This window comes from Pempheris klunzingeri, chromosome 19, assembly GCF_042242105.1.
Source record: "Pempheris klunzingeri isolate RE-2024b chromosome 19, fPemKlu1.hap1, whole genome shotgun sequence".
NCBI classification, from domain to species: Eukaryota; Metazoa; Chordata; class Actinopteri; order Acropomatiformes; family Pempheridae; genus Pempheris; species Pempheris klunzingeri.
The window spans coordinates 17,070,785-17,093,768 of record NC_092030.1 but is presented as its reverse complement, the minus strand read 5'-3'; the positions used below and the strand labels follow the sequence as shown (position 1 = coordinate 17,093,768).

Genomic DNA, 22,984 nt, shown 5'->3' with positions numbered 1-22,984 from the left:
ATGTCTACCATCTCTACATATGAAGGATGCTGATAGGGTTGGAAGACAAACACTTTATCCATATGAGGGTAAGTAAATAAATAATAATTACTCTTCTAAATTTTCTGTGTTTAAGGTTTAAAAATACAATGTGTGTTCTGTATTTTCAAACTAATTAACCAAACGTGCAAAACACTCCGATTAAGCCAACAAGAAAACAAAAATGTACAATTTCAGTTTCATCCTTATATTAGTAGTGATGTTTTGCAGCCATTAACCCCATCTACTGACCCTGAAATACACTGAATGTTCAAATTATTCTTACTAAAATTATATTAAATTAAATTATATCTATCTATAGTGTTTAGGGAGATGGTGCTGACCATTTCCTCTCATCTCTGGACTTACGTCTACTGTGAACTCTAATAAAGGCATAAAATGTCACCTTACAAATTCATTTTATGCCACTACAACACATTTCATGCAATAATCACTTCATTGTATTTGCATAATGGCACTGTATGAACAATACTGTATCATTAAAGAAAACTAAAAAAGCAGCAGTGCAGTATCACCCAGAATTAGACTAAACCTAACTTATGAACTTTTGTGTCCACCTTATTAAAATAAAGCAATCATCACATCAGAGCATTCAGTTGTAAACGGAGAGAATCGTTTCCACAGGAGCATCACCTCCTTTTAATTATGTCCTCAGAAAACAAAGCTTAAAGCCGTTTTAATGCCAAACACCAATGAAATCGGAGACTCCAGCAATTTAACATTACGCTGCCATGAAATTAAGGTACTCATAAGAGAGAGAATGAAAAAAGATACAATTGTCCAAATTGTCTGAGGACTCACAACCATTCTGCTCCTCTTGAAGCCTTTTCAGAGTCACACACCTTTAGCTTGTGTTTCAATCTATGGGATAAGAAAGAGGAAGGCCTTTACTGAGTGGAGCATACTCAGGCACAGACCAATATTATACCTCTTAAAATGTTAAAATCTAGTCAGGGGTTTTAAACTGCTCTTGGTCTTATTTTAAGTGAAAGTACCCCACATCACAATACACTTGTAGCTGTCTAAACAAGTATTTGTAACAAGGAGTCCAACACTGATGAATATATACAATGCAAAGCATCACATCTCGGTGACTTCCGGAGGCGTTTGATTCGTTGCGGATGACATCAGCTGTGGAGTGAGTGTGCGAAAACACCCCGGCGCCCTCTTCTCTCCCCGGTTACCGAATATGACACAATGTCTGCTGGTATAAAAAGCTAGGGCCACTCCTATCAAGGCTCCACTTGCATGTCTGGAGACCACTCCGGTGCTCTGCAGCGACGAAAGGGAGGAGGCTGCTGTCTGGATCCTGCGCGCGTGCGGGAGATACGAGAGAGACAGAAGAGAGGATGGCCACCCTGGTAGAATCCGCAGAAATGGAGGCTTTAGGCGGCCAAAGCAACACAGGGACGTCCCCGACATCCACCGGCGCTCCGCAGCACTTCAACGATGGCAAATTTTACCTGCTGGTTGTTATCGGGGAGATCATAACGGAGGATCACCTCAAGTGTGCCATTGCGGACATAGAGAAAGGTAAGATGGGGCTTCGTGGGGTGGGTGTAGGCCAGCGGGAGCACAACTTATCATCTTCACTACAACTTGAACAAAGATGTATACATTGGAAGTTCGTCCTATAGCTCTACAGTCATGTAGGCTGCCCATGCACCTGTTTGTGACGCCGGATTTTACGCACCGTACATTAAACCTGCGCAAATTACGCACATTAATTGGTCCTCAGTACCACCTGAACCTTATTTCTTGAGTGACTATTTCAACTACATGTGTTGTTGTTCATAATAGAGATACTGAACAGCCCCTCCCAGTAGCATCACCATGAGATGTCGCCAAATCTAGCCTGCAAAACGCATCTTTTAACCCACAGCCACCTTCCATGCCAGCCGCCCACTGCGTTTAGGCGCAGTTTAGTTCTATATGATCGTTTTACTGACACGTTAATGCCACTAGGCCCAAGTGTTGTCATTCCCACACGTGAGCTAGGCAATGAAGCTGACAGCAATGATTCAGCATAGAATCTGGACTATGCGTCAATAGTCCAACATATCGCATTTCTTTAGGATCCTGTGCAGCTGCGGTTTTTTTTCTCCCGCAGCACCTTGTCAGGCTTTATTCAGGTGCGTCAGGCTTTTGTTTGAGCACAGCGGAGGGTTCCATCCATCACTTTACAGCCAAGCAGAGACAAAGTGTGTTACAGCAGCTTTCTCCCTTTTTGTGTTGCCGTGGGAGAAAGCCTGCCTGCGCTGACAAAGCTGAATAAACGCGCCGTGTGTGTTGAGACTGAAATGGCCGCTCGGCTATGATAACAAACTAGTAATAAAAGAAACTCCCCCGTTCATCCTGTGGGAACATCTCTCCATTATCATCATCACATCATCACCATCATCCCGCATCCAGCTCTCTCATCCTTCGCCGGCTGGTGGGCGTGGCTCGGTCCGCACTGCGGTCCCTACGGAAAGCCACAAGGAACGATTTTCAAACCGAGCAGGGCGTTTCAGAATTGCTACAGCTGCTGTGAGGGCCTGCTTCTCTGGCCTGGATGTTTGTGTGTGAGAGGACAGGGAAGAGGAGAATATGGCGCAGTTACTGGGCAGGTGTTCAAATAAGTCTTTACTTTTGGGTATCACCTGATTTTAGGATCACAGGTCACAGTAGTCCATTATTCCATTCATTGTTAAGCAATTATTTTTCTTTATTAATAATGAATTCAGTAGATTAATAAGTTGGCCTTAACTATGTCAGATCTTGAGACTGTACGTTTATTCTTGACCCTAGAAATAATCAAAAACACAAGGTCCTTAAATAGCTGTTCTGGAGCTTTCGGTTGTATCACACAATCTTCCTCCGCAGATGGAGTTTACCAAGTTTTTGTGGAATTGTAGATTCCTGCGTAGTTTAAGGGCTTTTTTCTATTCTTCAATTTTAATTCTTCCAATATATTTTGATTTACATGACATTATTTTTGTTCCCTCAGTAGCTCATTGATAGGACAAAGAAAAACATTTTATCATCTTCATCACTGTCGCTCACGTGAACTGATGAACGGTCTCGTATTATTGCCACACCCTTTGTTTTCAGTTTCTAGGCCTGTTGCTGTAATACAGTTTCAGCAAACAATAGCGTGAGTGACATAAACTTTTATGTCCGCCCTTCATGTGCAGTTTACCTTACAGAAAAATACCCACTGAATTCTATGTTTTACATCCATTTTTCTCCATTCCCAGTTCATGTCATTGCCTAACTTGGCAGAGGCCTTCATTAGTCGTTTAGCCTGCATAATTTGAAGAGAGGATACCACCATGACTCAGCTCACGGGAGGCTACCACTGCATCTGGCCCATGGCAAAACAGAAACAGAGCCATAGATATTTCCTATTATAGATTTCTTTTCTCATGCCAAACCAGTAACGACTTGTTCAGTCTAAGATTTTCCAGTGAACCGGAGGCAAAGGATCAGTAAAATGGATGTGTGGTGAGGGCAAGACTTTGCGCATTTGTTGCACCTGGTGCCAAGTCCTCTGTGGAATATCTGCTGTGTGCATTGATTCATTTTCAGATAGTAGAGCTTGAACATATGTTTTTCTTCACTGGTGTCTTTCCTTTCTTCTTGCCCTTATATTATTATCTTGTTCATTTTTTTTTCATTTCTTTGTGTAACTTGCAGGGATCCGGTCATGGGACACCAACCTTATTGACTGCAACCTGGACCAGGAACTCAAGCTGTTTGTCTCCAGACACTCAGCTCGTTTCTCTGCAGATGTCAGAGGTAAACTGGAAATAAAAAGACATTTTCACTGATTGTTTCATCCCAGCAGTCTGATTAATATCTGAAAATGTATCTGAAAACAAACAAAATATGACACACACAGTTTTCCAGTGGTAAAAGTCAAGTAAAAGTAATGCTATAACAATGTAGAAATAGTCCTGTAAGTCCTGCATTCAAAATCTTAAAGTATAAAAGTATTAATATCCAGATAAACTTGAAGCATTAAAAGTAAAAGTGCTTATTGTGTAGAATACGTTATGACTACTACTGTATGATGGATGTCCATTCAGTGTTGATGGTAGATGTCGTCCACTGAAGCAGTAAATATTTCAGTGAGTGCTATACTGGCAGAGAAAGCTGAGTTATGAAGCTGTGCTGGCAGTGCCTACAATTGCCATGGTGCATTGCGCACGAGCCTTTGACCCCCAAAACCCAAACCCTTTCCACTCTGCTCTCTCGAGAGTAAGCGTCCACCACAGACAGCTCAAAAACAACAACAAAAAAAGACTGAACAAAAGCTGCCCATGCTGAAATCAATTGCAGCAGAACAGGCTGATTAGCCAAGCTGACAGAGCCTGTAGTTCTTCCTGGTCATCAGTGACTCAAATGACAACACTGGTGACCAGGAAGTATAGCAGATTTTGCAGCAGGAGCACTTTTCTCAATAAATATATAGCACACAGTGAGGAACTTATTTCTTTCAGACTACATATACCAACAACACTGGTTGGACATCCATATAAAATGTGGCAAAGTTCTCATTTAAGTGATGGGTTGTTTAATCTGCAAACTCTCCAAACTTACAAAGACATTTCTGTCTAAAACTGAATCCTAAAGACCTTATTTTTGTAAGGTAATTTTTATGTTTTTTTATGTTTTATGTTTTGTATGACAAATAAGCTGCAAAATATGCAAAGTAACCACTATCAACAGATGTCAGAAAAATACTTGGAAATAGAAATGCAAAGTATGAATATAAATTACCAACTGTATTTAAGTGTAATATACTATAAATATACTTGTGTACCTCTACACTTTTCAGTAGTGTACACTGTCACATCGCAGTCAGCTATAACCTCCCTGCGGGACACTAAGCAGAGAGGTTTTATTACCTATCCCTGGATATGCCCTCTCAGCATTTTGTTGCATGGTACTTCTATAGCTTTATTATTTGCAAGATGAGGGAGGGGCCCCATAAAGATGGAACAGATCCAGTGTGGCAGGACATGTGGTCTGTCAGTGGGCAGTATGGCCTTGACAGTCAGCAGCAGTTAGAGCCTCTGCCTGGCTCTGCTCCATATTGGATATGACCAGCAGGACTTCATACTTCACAATAGATTGATTGAGGCAACAGCTGCTGCTGCAGACTAAATCAGGTGGTTTATTTTAATGCAGTTCAAACATTCTTGTATCTAATCTAGCAGTTGGGTTTACAGAGGTGAAATAGATTGAGAGGGAGCTGAAACATAATGATTTATTTATGATAACATTCAATGATACTCTAAATCCCCACTCCCTTTCATCCCACCACGTTTTTTTTTTTTTACCATTTTCCCATCCTCCATCCTTCTCTCTGTCTTCCTCCGTGTGTGCTGTTGCCTTGCAACCCAGTACTAGATGCGCAGTTGATTCGGGAGTAATTAGTGGTGTAAAATCCCCAGTGGCAAGTTTCTGTCCATGAAAATAAAGAAGGTTGGGGGAACAGAGAGGGTGTGGGGAACAGAGAGGGTGAGGGGGAAAGAAAGAGGATGGGAGAGAAGCAAACAAGGGAGCAAGAGAGGGAGGGGGATGAGGTAGGAAAGAGGATAACATAGAGTAGGTTAGGAGGAAAGAATAGGGTGAAGATCAGTGCAGTAAAAAAGTGAATTAATGAAGCAGAGACTTTGAGAACTGAAGCTGCGTAAGCAGTAACACTGGAATAGTATTGTTCTCTTATATTCTGTTCCTCAAAGGAGGATTTTCATTGTCTTTTGAACTTTTACTACATGAACTGCTTTATGAAGGCTTCCTAGAAAACTATAATATTTAGCTTGACTTTGACAGGGCTTTTATGTTCACTAAGGACAAATCCCCTGCATATAGTTGTGCTTTTTTGTGCAGCGCTGTACTTCACATCTAAACTTGTGAATTGCCCTTGTACGTGTGAAATGCAAAATAAGAAGCCTTAAAACAACTGTTAGACCTTTTGGGAAATACTGCTATTCGCTTTTTTCTCAGAGTTACATGAGAAATATATATACGAAACCACAACCAGCAGCTGGTGAACTTGGCGTAGCAGAAAGACTGAAAAAAGGGGGAAACAGCTAGCCTGGCTCTGCCAACCAGCATCTCCTGCATTCACCAATTAACACACCATCTCATCAAAAACAGAAAATGTATTTTTGACAAGTCAAATTTTTCTTAGCCAAAAATCACAATTTTCCGTACAACATAGGACAACCTCTGTCCTTAGACTCTCGATTTGCATGAGGAAAAACTCTATGTAGACCTCACATAGAGGAGGGATACCTCTCCCAGGACAGACAGCCACGCAATAGAACAACGGTAACAGGTGCGAGGCCTGAACTAGTCGAACAATAAGCATTCATTGCCAAGGAAGCTACTGCCCCTGGTGGACAGGTAGGCATATTTTGTAAAAATTTGGAAAATCACAGTAAACAGATTGTTTGAGGACATAGAAGGTTGCTTGGGAAGCTGACATTATGTAAGGTATGAGCATTAGATTTAGAAAAATCAGTGAAACATCTTTATATGCTGAGTTTACCTTTTTGTAGTGCATTCATTGGTTAAGGCCCAGTGCTTACTGGAAAACATAAACCAGCAGGCACTGTCCGCTAAAGGAGCACAAATGCAATTATCTGCCTGCTTGATAGACGACGTGCCATCAATCACATTGCATTAGCGCACAGGAAGTCTGGACCCCACAGTGAGCAGGAGACGGGAGGAAAGAAGGGGCAAGAGAGGAGACCCCATGGTGTTTCCCTGATGGATATATGATACTTGTTGTTACGTATAGATTTACCAGCACTCTGCCTTCAGTGCAGGCAGCACTGGAGCCTTAAACCACGAATCCATTCAGTGATCAATACTGATAAAGAACTGTGTTGACATTCACGAATGAATTTGTCTGAGATAAGGATCCTCCTGATATTTTTCACAAATACGATCCTGTTGTCTGGTAAACAGTTGACCCCGACAGTCGATTCTGTAGCTGTAAATTAGCATATTGATTGATCGGCCATGCACCGATCAAGCTGTATTACCCATCATATTCATAGCTGGCAGAAGTGGTGCTTAAAACGTAATGTTAGTTAGTGGAATCAGTGCTATGAAACATGTGATTGATTGTTCGGCAGTGCCATTGACTCCATATCCAGGCTTATGTAAACTAGTTCCCTTTTTAATCCAGTTGCGTGGTGACACCGGAACAAATGACATTGAAAACTGTGCTCATGGGGCCCCCAATCTTTGCTGCTGAAAGTCACCGTGGTCAATTATCCTGTTGTGGTGGAAAAGGAAATGACAGCAAGCAGAAAGGTGCTGACACATACAGGGCACCCACATCAGCAGAGGAAATTATAATCCTTGCGTGCAAGGTCTTTTTTAAATGCGAAAGGAAGGAAGTACTCTATTTAGTTGTTCCACTGATCTATTTTTGGTGTGGTGCCATCCACATTGATGTTCCCCCGTCTGGTTCAGTCTGTGGCAGACAGGCTATACCACTCTTGCACGTTCTAATCAGCCAGAAGGAGAATGCTCAGTGATTCATGTCACATTACCCTGCCTCCCACTGAGAAAGAGATGCACCGGGCGTTAAGGATTTTTACATCGATCAAAGGTAATTGTCAGGGTCAATCAAGCTCCAGTGCACAATCTGTCATTTTTTTGATGAGTTAGCCTGGACACATGGCAATTTGGCAGGATGGTGGCGGGGATGATGGTGGATGCCCTGTTCTTCACTAGTCCTTAAAATGTACAGGCGATGGTTTTTTCTTTTTCATCAAATAAAAGGCCAGTAAGCAGGGCGTAACCCACAGAGAGACATACAAAGAAAAACACTGTGCTTTTTTATTATATTAGCAATTACAGATATGGCTTGTGTACCGTATTATCAACAGAATGAACAATAGGCTTTCATGACTGATTGTCCTCTCATTTGACAGACCACTGAAAGCACTCTGGTCATCAGTTTGAGACTGCTGCCTTCTCAGAACAAAGCTGAGTGAAGCTGGTTTCTCCCAGAGTCAACTGGTATTTTGACGATGGTGCTAGTAGATGGATACAAATCTCTACTTTAAACTGCTAATGAAATCCTCATACAAAGCAAGTAGGTTTCCATGAGGAGCTGCAATGTTTAGGACAGATGGAAATTTTGACCTGCTGATGGCGCAAGAGGAAAAGTCAGGGGATCACCAAAAAGGTCTTGATCCTCTGGAGATCATTAATGTCTATGCCAAATTTCATGGCGATGTGCACAATAGAGACAGAAAATACAGAAAATGTCAGAGGATCACCAAAAACATAAGGATTCATCATTTGGCAACAATGAATGTCTGTGTTTCTCAGGATTTAAGAAAATTGTAACCTGCTGCGGGATCATCAAAGTAAGAGGGCTTCATCCACTGGGGATCGTGAATGTTTCAACAAAATGTCATAGTCATCCATACAGTAGATCCCAAGATATGTCACTAAATTTGATTTTTCAATGTAAGCTAACAAAATACCACTTGATTCCCTCAGGTGTTTTCTGGCACGCAATATATTATTTTTTGTTTTACTTTTTCTTAAACTAAATGTTATTTTAAGCAAAATCAGGCACACATGCCCCACCCCCACCACAACAACAAAAGCAGAAAAAGAAGGTGATGCTCTTTTTGTCATTTAAGCCTCTGTAATGATTCTGAATCTATATGAAAGCTCAAAATCAAAGTCACATTAGGAATATTTTTCCCTCCAGGCTCAATCCATAAAACAAATGGAGAGCCATATGGGAAATGAGAAGAGTTTGACTGGGAAATAACCGAACCAAGAGTCATAATGTGTATCTTCACTGAACTCCCTAGAATATTAGAGGTTAAAAGTCATATACTGTATAGGAGGCACTTCACTATTAACAGCAGTGAATGAAAGAGTTCTTCCATAAGGAGTGACAGCCCTCTGGGAGGAAGTGGCAAGGTTAATGTCCATGTGCTCATGATGGGAAAAATGCTATATGAAATATGTATGGAGGAATCAGCCCAGCAGCCAGATAGCTGCTGCAGTATTGCATCTCTCTAGAGGAGGCACACAGTGTTCAATACTATGCTCCTGAATTTAAAGAACATCCAAGCAACACTTCACTGTTCTCTGAACCCGACAGGGAACATATTCTTGTTTGACGTATTCACTGAATGTTAGTGGCAGCATTCCCTTTGGCTTTACCAGAGGAAATTTGTCTAGATTAATAGAATAACACCAGCTGGCCCAAGGGGTATTCATTGATTCGTGTTTTTAAAAAGAAATGAGAACAAGGTGAAGAAACAAAGGCAGATTGTTGGGGCTGGCTGAGTGAAGCCTTATACGCTGGGGTGAATAATGATGCTATGGTACCCTGTTCATGTCCAACCCCCCCTTATACTCACAAAGACACACACAGGGGGATCAAAGTCATTATCATGATCAATCATCCAAAACCTGGAATGATTGATTATGAGCCTGTCACACCCCACTCATTCATTTTCTATATAACAGCTCTGCCTCATGAGGGGAAAATCTCAGTTATGGCAAAGTTTGGCAGACTAAACCATTTTAAATCCCCATTATGCAGACCAACTGTCCAGTTATTTCTATGCACAATTATTATGAATTACCTCCTCCCAGCTTGTCAAATGTGAATATTTGTTGATTTTCATACTGTAGTTTTCTGTAAAAGTAAATTGAATATCTTCTGATTTTGAGGATGGCCTTTTTAGTTGTAGGAAACAGCGATGGACCGTTTTTACTACTTTCTGATATTATGTAGACCAACTAATGAATACATTAATCTTTAAAATAATTTGCCTAATACTCAATAATGAAAAACAATCATCATTTACAGGTCTAAAGTCAAGTTGTATTTGCCTTTATCTCTAACATCTTTGATAAAGTGTAATATTAATTTTGGTCATTTTGATTTATCACAATGTATAAACACTGAAAAATACATGCTACAAAGAAAGAACAAAACACAGCCCAAATGAGAGCGATCACTGGACTTTCATCAGTGTGCTGGATGTGCAAATAAGCCACTGTTTGCTATACACATTCAACAAATCATCTTTATAAATTGATAATATGTCAGCGTTGAGTTTACAGTTCAATGCACCAACCCCAAGAGGCCAATTTATCAATTTTTGCAGGTTTAATTGCTGTTGATGGATAAGATTGTTTCATAATTATCCTAGAAAGGTATTGTCTGTGTTCTTGAATGAATTATTAATGAATCGCTGAAGAGAATACAATTATGCTGTTAAAATACGCTATATACGCTAAATATCACTCTATTATCGTTGCCTAAAACACAGTGCCTCAGAATCAAGCAAGATGGTGTCGTATAACAAAGGGTGATAGAGGAGTAATTTCATGCTGAAACAGGCTTTAATGCTGAGGGGTGGGATTCGGGGTGCAAGGGGTGTGTTATACTTCTGTCTCTGGAGATTTCATCCATTTTAGGGTTAGAGAGCTCTACTCTGTGAACACCATTAACATTTACTCAGCCATGATACAACTGCCAGATCGACTGTTTTTGTAACTAAATTTGCTGAGCACTGCTGTTTATAAGAACCAGAGGAGTGCAGATTCATTAGGATTTTATAATTGGTGTTTAACACGGACAGGAAACATGGTAACTTTTGATTTTCCTTTTGCTTCCAGTGGTTTGACTGTGATACAAAATAAAGTGCAGCAATTTCCCGAATAATCAAACAAGACTCAAAGTCAATTCTTTTACATTGTTAGAGGTGACGTTCCTTCCATTAGACTGCAATGCATTGTGTTGTCAGAGAGAGACTCGTTGTGGTTTTAAGGTTTTAAGCACATTTTGACTGATTTTCCACAGTTAATACACACTTGATTATTATTGCAACAGATTATTTTCTCTACAGATTATTTCCTCCATTACTCATTTGTTCAATAAATGTCAGAATATAGTGAATGCCTCCCCTCAAACCTTCAAGACCCCCAAGATGATGTTTTTAATGTCTGTTTTTTTCCGACTAAGAGTCCAAAAACTTCAGATATTCAGTTTACTATCCCATAAGAAAAAGTAAAGCTGCAAATCCTCATTTTAGAGAAGTAATGACTGAGGTATTTGGGGCATTTTTGATAGACTGACTAACAGTGTTAGCACAGTATCAACGATAACAAACAGACATGAAATTAAAAAGAATCCTGTTTATTGGCATGATGAAATTATTTATCTTTATTATTATTTAGTTTCTTTTTTTTCAGTTTCTGTTTTTTTTCCTGATATTTACTATTTTGTTTTGCAGGGCAGAGGATTCTTCACCACAAAAGTAATGTCCTGGAGACGGTGGTGCTTATCAACCCTTCAGATGAAGCAGTCAGTACTGAGGTAAAATCAACTATAATTGTTGCTGACAATCTATTATATTATTACAACCTTCTTCTCTCTGTAACTTGGTGTTTCCTTTTCCATCCTGCTTTCCAGGAGGAATGACTGCACATTTACAAAAAAATTACAGCTTGAAAAGAATCATTATTCAGCCTTGACTGTCCACCATGTTTGGCCAATTATCCACCCACTTAATATGAACTGCTATTTGTTGGAATACAAAAACGGGAGCAATTAGGAGCCCAAGGGACAAGACTAATGCCTTGTTTACTGCTAGAATAACAAGTTCAGCTTTTTATGTTTTGTTACTGCAGCAAAGCCTTTGCTACATTTTGATGGGAAGATAGACATGAGAGGGTCAGGAGCACAGATGACACGAGATTTTCTCTTGTGTCACTGCTCCTTTTCAGTGTTGCATCCACCCCCTAGCCATGTCTGCAGTCAAACTGTGCAATAATAATATCTCACAGCACAGCAGGATTGACCTGGCCAGCCGCCCATGACAGCTGATGTTGCTGAAGCAGAAAAAAAAAGGACAGAAAGGGGGAGAGGCAAGAGAAAGAGGCACGAAAGGAAACTAAGCTGAGTGGACAACAAGAGAAGAAGTCAGCTAATTAGCTAATGGATTTGAGTGACGTGAAACTGGAGATATTTCAAAAACATTAAAACATTAAGCTGATTACTGCTGCAGCAAGGCTTTAAATTCCCTGTCTCTGTGGCCAATAATATTAGTATTGTTAGCAGATGCAATCAATAAATTACTAGTTTTTTCAAGTGTCATACATGCTTTTTGCAATATTTCTTTAACCCAGTGTTCATTTACTTTCAACCAAAGTTGGTGATATGCTATCAAGGAAACTAATGTAATTTTCTTTTATCAGGTGCGTTTGATGATCTCCGACACTGCCAGACACAAGCTATTGGTTCTGTCAGGGCAATGCTCTGAAAACACTGGGGAGCTGATTCTTCAGTCTGGATCTTTCTCCTTCTTCAACTTCATAGATATATTCACTGACCAAGAGGTAAGCCAGTGCGATGATTTTTATGTGAGCACCCACATTTTCCAAATGACCAACACTGTAATATAATAATTTTTCACATGCTCATGCACACGTTGTTGCCATGAAAAAACTAAAACCTTCAGTTTTGGCAATTTTGATGTTTTACAGTAATGGCAGGCTTCCATTGTCTTTTTTGGATAAGAAAATTATGTATCTTTTAAATGCATAATGCACGGTGGTTTGCATCCCTAAAACCATCCTAGCATTGCATAATAGTCTTAAAACATACTTACATTAATGCCACTTAATTTTTCTCATGCACAGATTGGTGAATTGCTCAGCACCATTCATCCAGCAAACAAAGCCAACCTTACACTCTCGTGCCCTGAACAAGGTGACTGGAAAAACTCCAACTTGGACAAACACAACCTGCAGGATTTCATCAACATGAAACTAAATTCCACACTCATACTCCCTGAAATGGAGGGACTCTCAGAGTTCACAGAGTATTTATCTGAATCAGTTGAGATTCCATCTCCATTTGACATGTTAGAACCACCAACCTCAGGTGGATTCCTCAAACTCTCCAAACCATGCTGTTACATTTTCCCTGCTGGTCGAGGTGACTCTGCTCTTTTTGCTGTCAATGGCTTCAACATGCTTATTAACGGAGGCTCAGACAGGAAGTCATGCTTCTGGAAGCTGGTGAGACATCTAGACCGGGTGGACTCCATCCTCCTCACCCACATTGGTGATGACAACCTGCCAGGCATCAACAGTATGCTGCAGAGGAAGGTTGCAGAGCTTGAGGAGGAACAGTCACAGGGATCAACTGCCAACAGCGACTGGGTAAAGAACATGATTTCTCCCGATATTGGTGTTGTGTTTGTTAATCTTCCTGAAAACTTGGATGCACCTGAACCTAATTACAGAGTGCGGAAGAATGTTGAGGAGGCAGGGCTCACTCAGCAGTTCCTCACCAAGCTAAATTTGAGGATAGAGCCTTTGCAAAAGCCTGTTGGAAACACCATAGAACCAATCATACTGTTTCAGAAAATGGGTGTTGGGAAGCTTGAGATGTATGTGCTTAATCCATCAAAGAACAGCAAGGAGATGCAGCACTTTATGAAGCAGTGGACAGGTAGGGAAAAAGACACCACTTCCATTCTGCTGCCAAATGGAAAAGAATCTGAGTTCCCTGTCTCTTACTTGACCTCTATCTCTTCACTCATTGTGTGGCACCCTGCAAATCCCTCAGATAAGGTTGTGCGGGTACTCTTTCCTGGAAATGCCACCCAGCATCACATCTTTGAAGGTTTAGAAAAGCTAAAACACTTGGATTTCCTGAAGCAGCCAGTTGTCACTCAAAAAGCGATGTCCTCTACAATGCCTTCAACACCAACACTAAAGCAAGCTAAGATGAAGCACAGAACAGACAGCAAAGAGAGCCTAAAGTCTACCCCAAAGCCGTCACCAAGCAAAAGCATCAGGAAGGATTCAAAAGAGGAAGCACCAGAAAAGGCAAAGACAGATGCAGAATCATCTCATGAAAAGACACAAAAGACGGAGAAAAAAGAAAAAGCCCCTCTGAAAAAGGCAAAGGTGTCTGAGAAAGAATCAAAAGCAAAGGCAGAGCAAGCAGCCCAAAATGAAACACCAGAGAAAAAGAAGTCTGAAATAAAACTGAAAACTGAAAAGGTTGTTAAAAAGGAGATCAAAGCATCTGCGGAAAAGAAGAAGGAGATGAAAAAAGAGGTAGCAAAGAAAGAGGATACACCCAAACAAAAGGAGGAAAAAGTGAAGAAAGAAGAGGCAAAGAAAGTTATCAAAAGGGATATCAGAAGAGACTCACCTTTGAAGGAGAAGAAGGAAGAAAAGAAAGAGCAAAAGAAGGATGTCAAACGGCCCTCTAAAGACATTAAAAAGACATCCACTGTTGGTGAAGAAAAGAATCTAGCACCAAAACCAAAGCCTCTGAAGAAAGACAGTGCTACAAAGAAAGATGTAGGAATCCCATTGAAGTCAAAAGAGAAAGGAAAATCAAAGATGACGAAGGAGACAAAGGTGGATAGTGGCAAGCTCGCAGCTAGTGCAGTTCCTGTCGCAGTGGATCTAGAAGCAGAGAGATCTCTCATGTCCTCACCAGAGGACCTCACTAAGGACTTTGAGGAGCTCAAAGCTGAAGAGTTGGTGGAAGATGATGCGACTGTGCAAGAAGTTAAGGAAGAAGAGGCTGTGGTGATCCACCATGAAGAAATAATACAAACCAAAGAGTCACCTGAGGCATTAGAGTCTGTGGATGAAGGTATAACCACAACGGAGGCTGAAGGAGACAGTGGAGAGACTCCAGATGAACAAGTTCTTAAGGGAAAACTCAACGGCAGTGTAAGTGAGAAGTTTGAAGATGAAGGCACTGTAATGGAGGAGACATCTGAGGGAGGGGATTATGAAGAGAAGGCAGAGACAGAAGAAGTTTATGAACCACAGAAAGTGGAAACAGATAAAGATAAGCATACTCCCAGCGAAGATGAACCACGTGACAGAAATGAAGTCAAACCAAGAGATGGTGTTGAAGACAACGATGATGTGACTAATAAAAATGTAGAAAGCCTGCATATAAGTGAGAGAGAAACAGAGAAACAAAATCTGTTTGTATCAGCCTCACCTAAAGTGTCCTCACCTGTTTCTCCAGCTGCATCTATCCACGATGAAATGCTTCCAGTTGGCTTTGAGAGCTCAACAGCTTCAGATGACGAGAACAGAGATGAACCTGCTGAGGATTACACTGTCACCTCTGGCCACACTCAGTCCACCATTGAGATCTCCAGTGTGCCGACTCCCATGGATGAGATGTTGACTCCTAGGGACATTATGAGTGACGAAATCACCAATGATGAGAATGAATCTCCTTCACAGGACGTTGGCAGGTTCAGCACATCAGCATCTGGAGAGTTTGATAGGAAGAAATTGTCTCCTCTTCAGGATGTGCCTGGGCCAGACCACTCTCACAGTGATGCCACTGAAGGGCAGGACTACAACCACTCTGCTTCCACGATATCTCCCCCTTCATCACTAGAAGAGGATAAATTCTGTAAGGAGTTTCCCTCTGCAGGCAAAGCTGAAGGGTTTGCCACAGCTCAAGAGTCATGTGAAAAGTATGGCGCAGACTCAGCTAGACTGAGTTCACCTTCCACAGAATCACCTCTCATACGTTCTCCCTCAGTGGACCGGAAGGATAAGTTTGATTCTCCATCATTGTTTGCTGCTCCAATAGAACTTTCCACCACGCTGGCAGGGTGCACCAGGGCAACAGCTGATGCCTCCATCAGCCCAGATGACAAGACGTTGGAAGGAGCTAACTCGCCTCAGTCCTCTGGTCACACACCTTACTATCAGTCACCAGTGGATGAAAAAGCAGGAGCTCTACCACCTGTGTCACAAGACAAAGCAGAAGGTCCAGTAATTGTAGAGGTCACAAGTGATAAAGAGGACTCTAATCGAGATACCCCAGAGCCTGATGAGCCAGAACCAGAGAGGGAAACGTCTTCTCCAAAAAGCCCACCTACAACAGAACTGGATTCCCCAACAAAAAAGGAAAAGTCACCATTTGACATAGATCATAACAAAACTGGAGAAAACGACTATTCAGTCTTGTCCTCTGTACCAGTGACCAAACTTGAATCAGACACTAATCCTTTCACAGCTTTCAAAGAAGAGAGTAAAATGTCAATCTCAGAAGGTACCACATCAGACAAGTCAGGAACCCCTCTAGAAGAAGTGGTAGCAGAAGATACATTTTCACATTTAGCTTCAGCATCCACCGCCTCTCTAGCCACTAGCTCATTGCCAGAACCCACTACTGATTCTCCTTCCCTTCATGCTGAGGTAGGCTCCCCTCACTCGACAGAAGTAGATGACTCCTTGTCTGTGTCCGTGGTTCAGACCCCAACCACCTTCCAAGAGGCTGAAGGATCTCCATCCAAGGAAGATAGCCCGAGGCCCATGTCTATCTCCCCAGACATCTCACCAAAGACGAAAAGCAGGACACAGATGCAGGACACAAAATCCCCTGAGCACTCGACCATGTCAATAGAGTTTGGCCAAGAGTCTCCTGACCACTCCTTAGCCCTGGACTTTAGTAGGCAATCCCCAGAGCATCCATCTGTGGGAGGCAGCTCACGTGCTACAGAGAATGGCCCAACTGAGGTTGATTACAGCCCCTCAGATGGAATGGATGGAAGACCATCTGGAGAGCATAGTTCTACAGTGGAGAAGCCCTTGCTTTTTGAGGACAATGATTCAGTCCTTGCCACTTCTGCAACCCCATCAGATGCATCTCAGTCCACTCCCTCTGTTACAACCCCATGCCAAATGGCAGAGATGCCACATGCAGTGGCTGAGCAGATCGATAAGTCTCCAGTCACACCAAAGGCATCCTCTCTCACCCACTCTCCCCATTCTAGTGAGCCATCCCCAGTGCTAGGGGGTCCCCCTTCTAAAGACGGCATCAGCCCAATTTCTTCATGTGTGGAAAGCATTTCTATTAAATCTGATACACAGCAGAAATACAACAAGTCACCCTCACCTCCCGAAGCTACTTCCCCATCATCGTCTTTTACCTTTTCAAAAGAAGGGACCTTTTCCCCGGCAAAGGAGACTAATCCTTTTAAATGTGAGGATTTTACACTTGATACAAAATCCCCTGTTAATCCCAAAATTCCCTCCCCATCACATCTACCTCTGTCCTCTGATGTGTATAATTACAATTCTGCCTGTGGCTCCAGGGGCCCAGAGTCCACTAAGAAGAGCCCCTCTGCTCCATCTAAGACAGACGTTGACCTCTGCTTAGTCACTTCTTGTGAGTATCGTCACCCCAAGACAGAGCTATCCCCATCTTTCATCAACCCCAATCCTCTAGAATACTTCATCAGTGAAGAGAACGCCTTGGATGAGGAGAAGCCTCTGGCCAAGTTAGGAGGAGGGCCCCCACCCCCAGGGGGTAAGCTTTCTGCCAAGCAATGTGAGGAGACCCCACCCACATCCATCAGTGAATCTGCCCCCTCTCAGACCGATTCTGATGTTCCACCAGGGACAGAGGAATGCCCCTCTATTACAGCAGATGCTAACATTGACTCTGAAGACGACTCTGAGACTCTGCCTACTGACAGAACGCTGACCTACAGGCATGCCGATCCTCCCCCGGTGGCACTCAGGGACTCTGCTCCATCTTCAGGCCATCATGATGTCTGCATGGTAGACCCAGAGGCCCTCAAGGCTGAAGAAAATCTCAACAATGCTAATACAGATGGAGGAGAAAAGCCCAAGAAGAAAAAGCTCTTGAAAAAATCTTCGTCACCAGCCAGGAAGAGTGCTCTATCAAAAGTAAAGGACTCAAAGACTGCCTCTCCAAAGAAGAGTATCGGAGAAGGGAAAGATGCCAAAAATGCAACTAATACCTCTGCATCCCGCGGTGTAAAAAGTGCCACATCAGGTGAGCACTATTTACTTAATGTTACTATTTATATCACATTACAACTTCACATAATTAGCTTATATGTTTTTACAACTTTTCAAAGAAAAAGGTACATTTTTGCTTCTTTCAGGTACCGGCAGTGGAAAGGTATCTGGTGGGGCATCTTTGCCCAACTGTCCTCCCATGTACATGGATTTGGTTTACATCCCAAATCACTGCAGCGCCAAGAATGTGGATGCTGAGTTCTTTAAGCGGGTGCGCTCGTCTTACTATGTAGTCAGTGGCAATGATCAGACAGCTCAGGAGCCCAGTAGGGCTGTCCTTGATGCTCTGCTGGAAGGAAAGGCGCAGTGGGGAAACAATATGCAGGTAAGTTTTATTATTACTTATATGCAATAATGTGATACTGCAAAAGTAACCAGGTTGCTATACATCTGACTGTGAACCTACAGCTTTGAGCTTCAATTTGAGATTTTTTGAAGTCCTTTTAATGTCCCTACCCCACTTCCATTGTGCCAGAAGGGTTTAAATGAATAAAGATTGTAAATAGATTCATTAGTTTACAACAAATCTTGCAATGATTTATAATTCAACGGTATCTCTTTTCATTACATTTCCATTTAGATTAGATTGTAGTATATAGCAGCGATACATGAAAACAAATAAACCACAATAAAGCCTCAGTCATAACATAACATAAATACTTTAATTTCTCTGTTAAAACCCTGCTAGTAATAGGTTACTACTGAATTCTATATGCCAACATCAAAAGGAAAGAAGAGACAAAATAACAAAGAACATTTTTGGAGGTGATGAATTCTTTTGAATTGTTTGAATGCTTGAGCTTAGAAACCTTCCTCCTCTCTGATGCCAGGTCACTCTAATTCCAACCCATGACACTGATGTGATGAGGGAGTGGTACCAGGAGACACACGACAAGCAGCAGGAGCTCAACATCATGGTCTTGGCCAGCAGCAGCACAGTCGTCATGCAGGATGAGTCCTTCCCAGCTTGTAAGATAGAAATGTAGGTCTGTTCAGCATGAGATGAGGAGGCCTAGTGACCGATAATGAGAGAAATCACTATTTGATTAAGAAAACAAATCCACGTAGCATAAGGCTTAAGCAGACACTTAAACACTTGCTAAAATGATACCACTTGTTTACTTAACCCTTAAAAAATAAATATCTGCCATGAGGACTAACACTAATACAAATTAGCTTTGAGGGGGTCCATGCAAAGGACAATGTTTTCTTTATAACGTGAGACATCCTTTAGACCCTCATGGTGATTTGTAAGTATCAATAGATTGTACTGGGAGGAAATTAGAAACCAAAAAAATCAGCCAAGCCATTATTGTCCAATTATACTAACTATAGTACAGATGAAGTAATGATGTTGTTGTGGATGTATTGAGTTTCTTTTGAATCCCCAGATCAAAATATATGAGCGCTTTTCATCAATTTAACTGCTGTCAAGAAACAAAACTCCCCTGCATATTCTTGAATAACGGCTGTTATCCACACCAAAGGATAAAACACAATGTTTTCTGTCATTGCCTTAGGGAGTTAAAATGAATGTATAAGAACTGGTGCAACTAGCAGAAGACTAGGCAGGTAACACAGAAGTCTGTCCCAAAAAGGACTCATAAAAGGTTACATTGCTGAATGATGGTAAATATAAATGAGCACGAAAGAATACTCAACATTGATGAGCATTCATATGATGTCTGATTTCATTCACCATTCATCATGGGCGAGGTAAAGTGCCCCATACCATTAGGAAACAGTTTCTTTTGTTTTTGGGCTGGAATGACTTGATTTAAAACGTTTCTTGGAGGTTTGTTTATGTTGCTGATGTATGAATATTAATTTATTATGTTAGATTTAATTTATTGTGCATGATTGTCCAGATATCTTTTTAGATTGTGCAAGAGGATGTTGCTTCACAATACTCTCCCTTGCTGTTGTTTCATCTGTAAAATCTTATCATCTTCCGCAGTGTTAAGGCTTTTAGAGGATTGCTTTCTAATTCAGATTGTATGTTTTCTTTACAGATTTTAAGTTGTTTCAAAAAGAGAAAACCAGATCTTATGTCTTAAACCCCTTTTTTATGTAAGCATTGAGCTGTGGGGGAGGGGAGGGTGGCCTTTTCTCAATGTAAAGGTGGTGCAGCAGGATATTTTCATAAAACTTAAAATGTCTTGTTTTTCTAAAGCATTGTATTATAATTATAAATAGCTTTGTGGCCAATGAAGTTGTTGGAAGACCTGCATGAGTTGTTATGCATTAGGATTTTCTCTCTTTTTTTAATGGGGATTTTGCTCAGGCTTGCATTAAGAACAACAGGGCTACAGTACATAGACTAAATAAATGTAAGGAACATTGTATGAGTTTTGCAAGTTGTGCCATGGTATTGTACACTACAGTAACTCCAGCAATTTCTAATGGCACTCGAAACTCGATTCTTGGTGCAGTGCAGTGTAGATTTTCAGGTTGATGTAAAAATTTTGGGGGGCTGAGCATTTCCTGTGACAAAAGAGGTTCTCCTTTTTAGCCAGGATGGAAGAGAAACAGCTTCCAGTAGAGGCATAGTCTTGAGAGGGGCAGCACACAGAGGTGAGTGAGTGACTTGTGTGTTTTAGATGAAAGTATGTAAAACAAAATACTAGACACTTTAAACACAAAAATGACATAAACCATACTAACAGTACAGATCAACATTGACAGGCCAGCTCCTGGAAAAAACACTCAGCAAATCACAGCTCGATGATTTCAGGCTTTGGTACTTTGGGTTATTCAATCGACTCACCGAGCTCACCAGACATTTCTGAAATGTTGTCAGGTGTTCATGACCTATAAACCAGTTTTCCTGAAGGGGAACTTCAAATAAACACCGTGACTACAAACAACAAACCTACAAACTCCGAACTGACATTTCTCTCGAACTGACATTTCTCTTTTCTCTGTCCTCTTTCTCCACACTCCCTCTATTTCTCTCTCTCTGTCTATTTATCTCTGCCTTTTTCTCCTTATCTTTCTCTTGGGAGAACTTTAATAATGTTTGTCTGCAGCTGTGTGGTATATTTGTCTTGTGATCTTGCATCCTCTCTGCCCTTTTCCCAAACTCATATGTAACCTATAGCAATTAGTTTCAAGTGAAAGTATTCCTTAGTGCTTTTCTGATGTTTGTGTGCAATATTTCCTCTATCCATATGGCGAATCTGATGTAAGAGGAACCACTACTAAAGAACAAACATTCAAAAACAACCACAATAAAATCTGTTGTGAAAAGAAGGATTTTAGCTTTTTGTCTTTTTTTAAATTTATTTATAGGGCCCGGCTGTGCCATCATGTATTATAAAGCCAGTGAGTTTTTTCCTATAATGTTATATTCACAGTGGGATGACGAAAAATGACTCCATTGCTTTTTACAAATAGGTTCTTCTTCCAAACAGTTACACTTTTGTAATTCTACTCATATAAATATAAGCGTTAGAGGGAAAGTCAGGAGATCATCAAAATCAATAGGCTTTCTCCGTTGGGGACCATGAATATCTGTACAAGATTTCGTAAAGCAGTGGATCATCTATTTTTTGGACTTTTTCATCAAGTACGCAATTAAAGATGATTAAAATGTGTCTAGTGGTCACTGAATGTGCTGCAGTACTTGATTTTGGGTTGTATATATCATGGATTGATCATATAAATCACCTGCATATGAAAGTAACTGGCGTATGGTTCTTAATCAGAAGCAGGCATTCCATTAATGCGTCCCTGACAGCCAGACTGAATAGATGGGAGATTTATGGTCCCTCAGAGATATGTAGTGTGGACAGACACCAGAGGGTTCCTTTTCATGGATTGTCAAACTATTTTGTACAGACATTCACAATCCCCAGATGATGATGCATCCTACTGACCTAATGTCTTCTAGCGCCACCAGCAGATTAACATTTTTGGCTTTTAGTTACATGAACTGACATCTAGTGGTTAGGATAAAATGCATCCTAAACTGGCTGCAATCAGCTCTTGCTTGAACCAAGGACCATGCTCTGAGGCAGCAGTGCTGAGTCACCACCACTGTTTCTAATACAAAGTAATCATAAAGATAAATTGCAGCAGCTTATAAGAAATGAACAGATCTAAAAAATATGAATGGATGTATAGACAATAAAAAATGAAGGATATGAGAAAAATAGCATCGTTTTAGAGCATATTGAGCTCCTCCACTATGTGATGAACTGAATGACCTCTCAGATCAGACGCCTCAGGGAGACTGACTGAGCCAGCAGAGAGAGAGCAGAGCAGGATGAGAGGACTTGTCTCCACAATTCAACATCTTTTGTTGTTCACTGGGGGGCCACGAGTCCACATGTCTGATGTGTCTCAGCACGTGAACATGAAGCATGTAAGCCATTCTCTCAGATCTGTTTCAGCAGATATACTGTACACCAGTAAGTGGAAGGGTGTTTTATTTTCTCCCATATTGAATCACATTATTATACACAGGAAAATTAGAGAGCATGCTTGTATTTATCCAAACCCAATATGCAGCCTCAGACGTTTTATGATTTAATACAAAATCTGTCACTGACTAAACAAGCATGCATATATATGTACTTCATGAGTCTTGTTATAGCTGGAAGCTAACCTATTTCATTGTCTGTCAAGGACAGTGACTTTAGAACTGTGGCACACAGTCTGACCCAGTAATCAGTACCAGTTTTTTTTCTGTGCCAAAACTGTTCCAGTGGGGACATTTATTAATGATGATGGGACACCCCAGGCACTTTCCAAAACCAAAGGGAAGTGCACGCAGGGATAAATCAAAGAAGATGTTAGAGCTGTTATTTGTCAGCAGAACCTGGCTCTTTGGGAAATCACAGTCTGAGTGCTAAAATTATTTTGAGCAACTTAATGTGATCTACCACCAAAATAAAGCATGTATGCAATATACAGTATGTATGTAAAGACATACATTTGCAGAGAGAGAGAGAGAGAGAGAGAGAGAGAGAGAGAGAGGACACCCACAGAGACACATACACCTTACAGGATACCATAAATTATCCAAGGCCCTGAGTCTGATTGGCTGAGCAAG

The 22,984-nt window shown here is 41.1% G+C and overlaps 1 protein-coding gene across 1 annotated transcript; it reads left to right on the top strand.

Annotated features, from left to right (window-relative positions):
• The first annotated feature begins 1,318 nt into the window (after positions 1 to 1,318).
• Positions 1,319 to 21,148, top strand: map1b (microtubule-associated protein 1B). The gene is made up of 7 exons (XM_070850770.1): positions 1,319 to 1,572; positions 3,718 to 3,819; positions 11,328 to 11,410; positions 12,292 to 12,432; positions 12,736 to 17,902; positions 18,015 to 18,253; positions 18,759 to 21,148. Exons 1-7 carry the CDS (start codon positions 1,389 to 1,391, stop codon positions 18,912 to 18,914), a joined length of 6,072 nt encoding a protein of 2,023 aa, XP_070706871.1. The 5' UTR covers positions 1,319 to 1,388; the 3' UTR covers positions 18,915 to 21,148.
• The last annotated feature ends 1,836 nt before the right edge of the window (positions 21,149 to 22,984 follow it).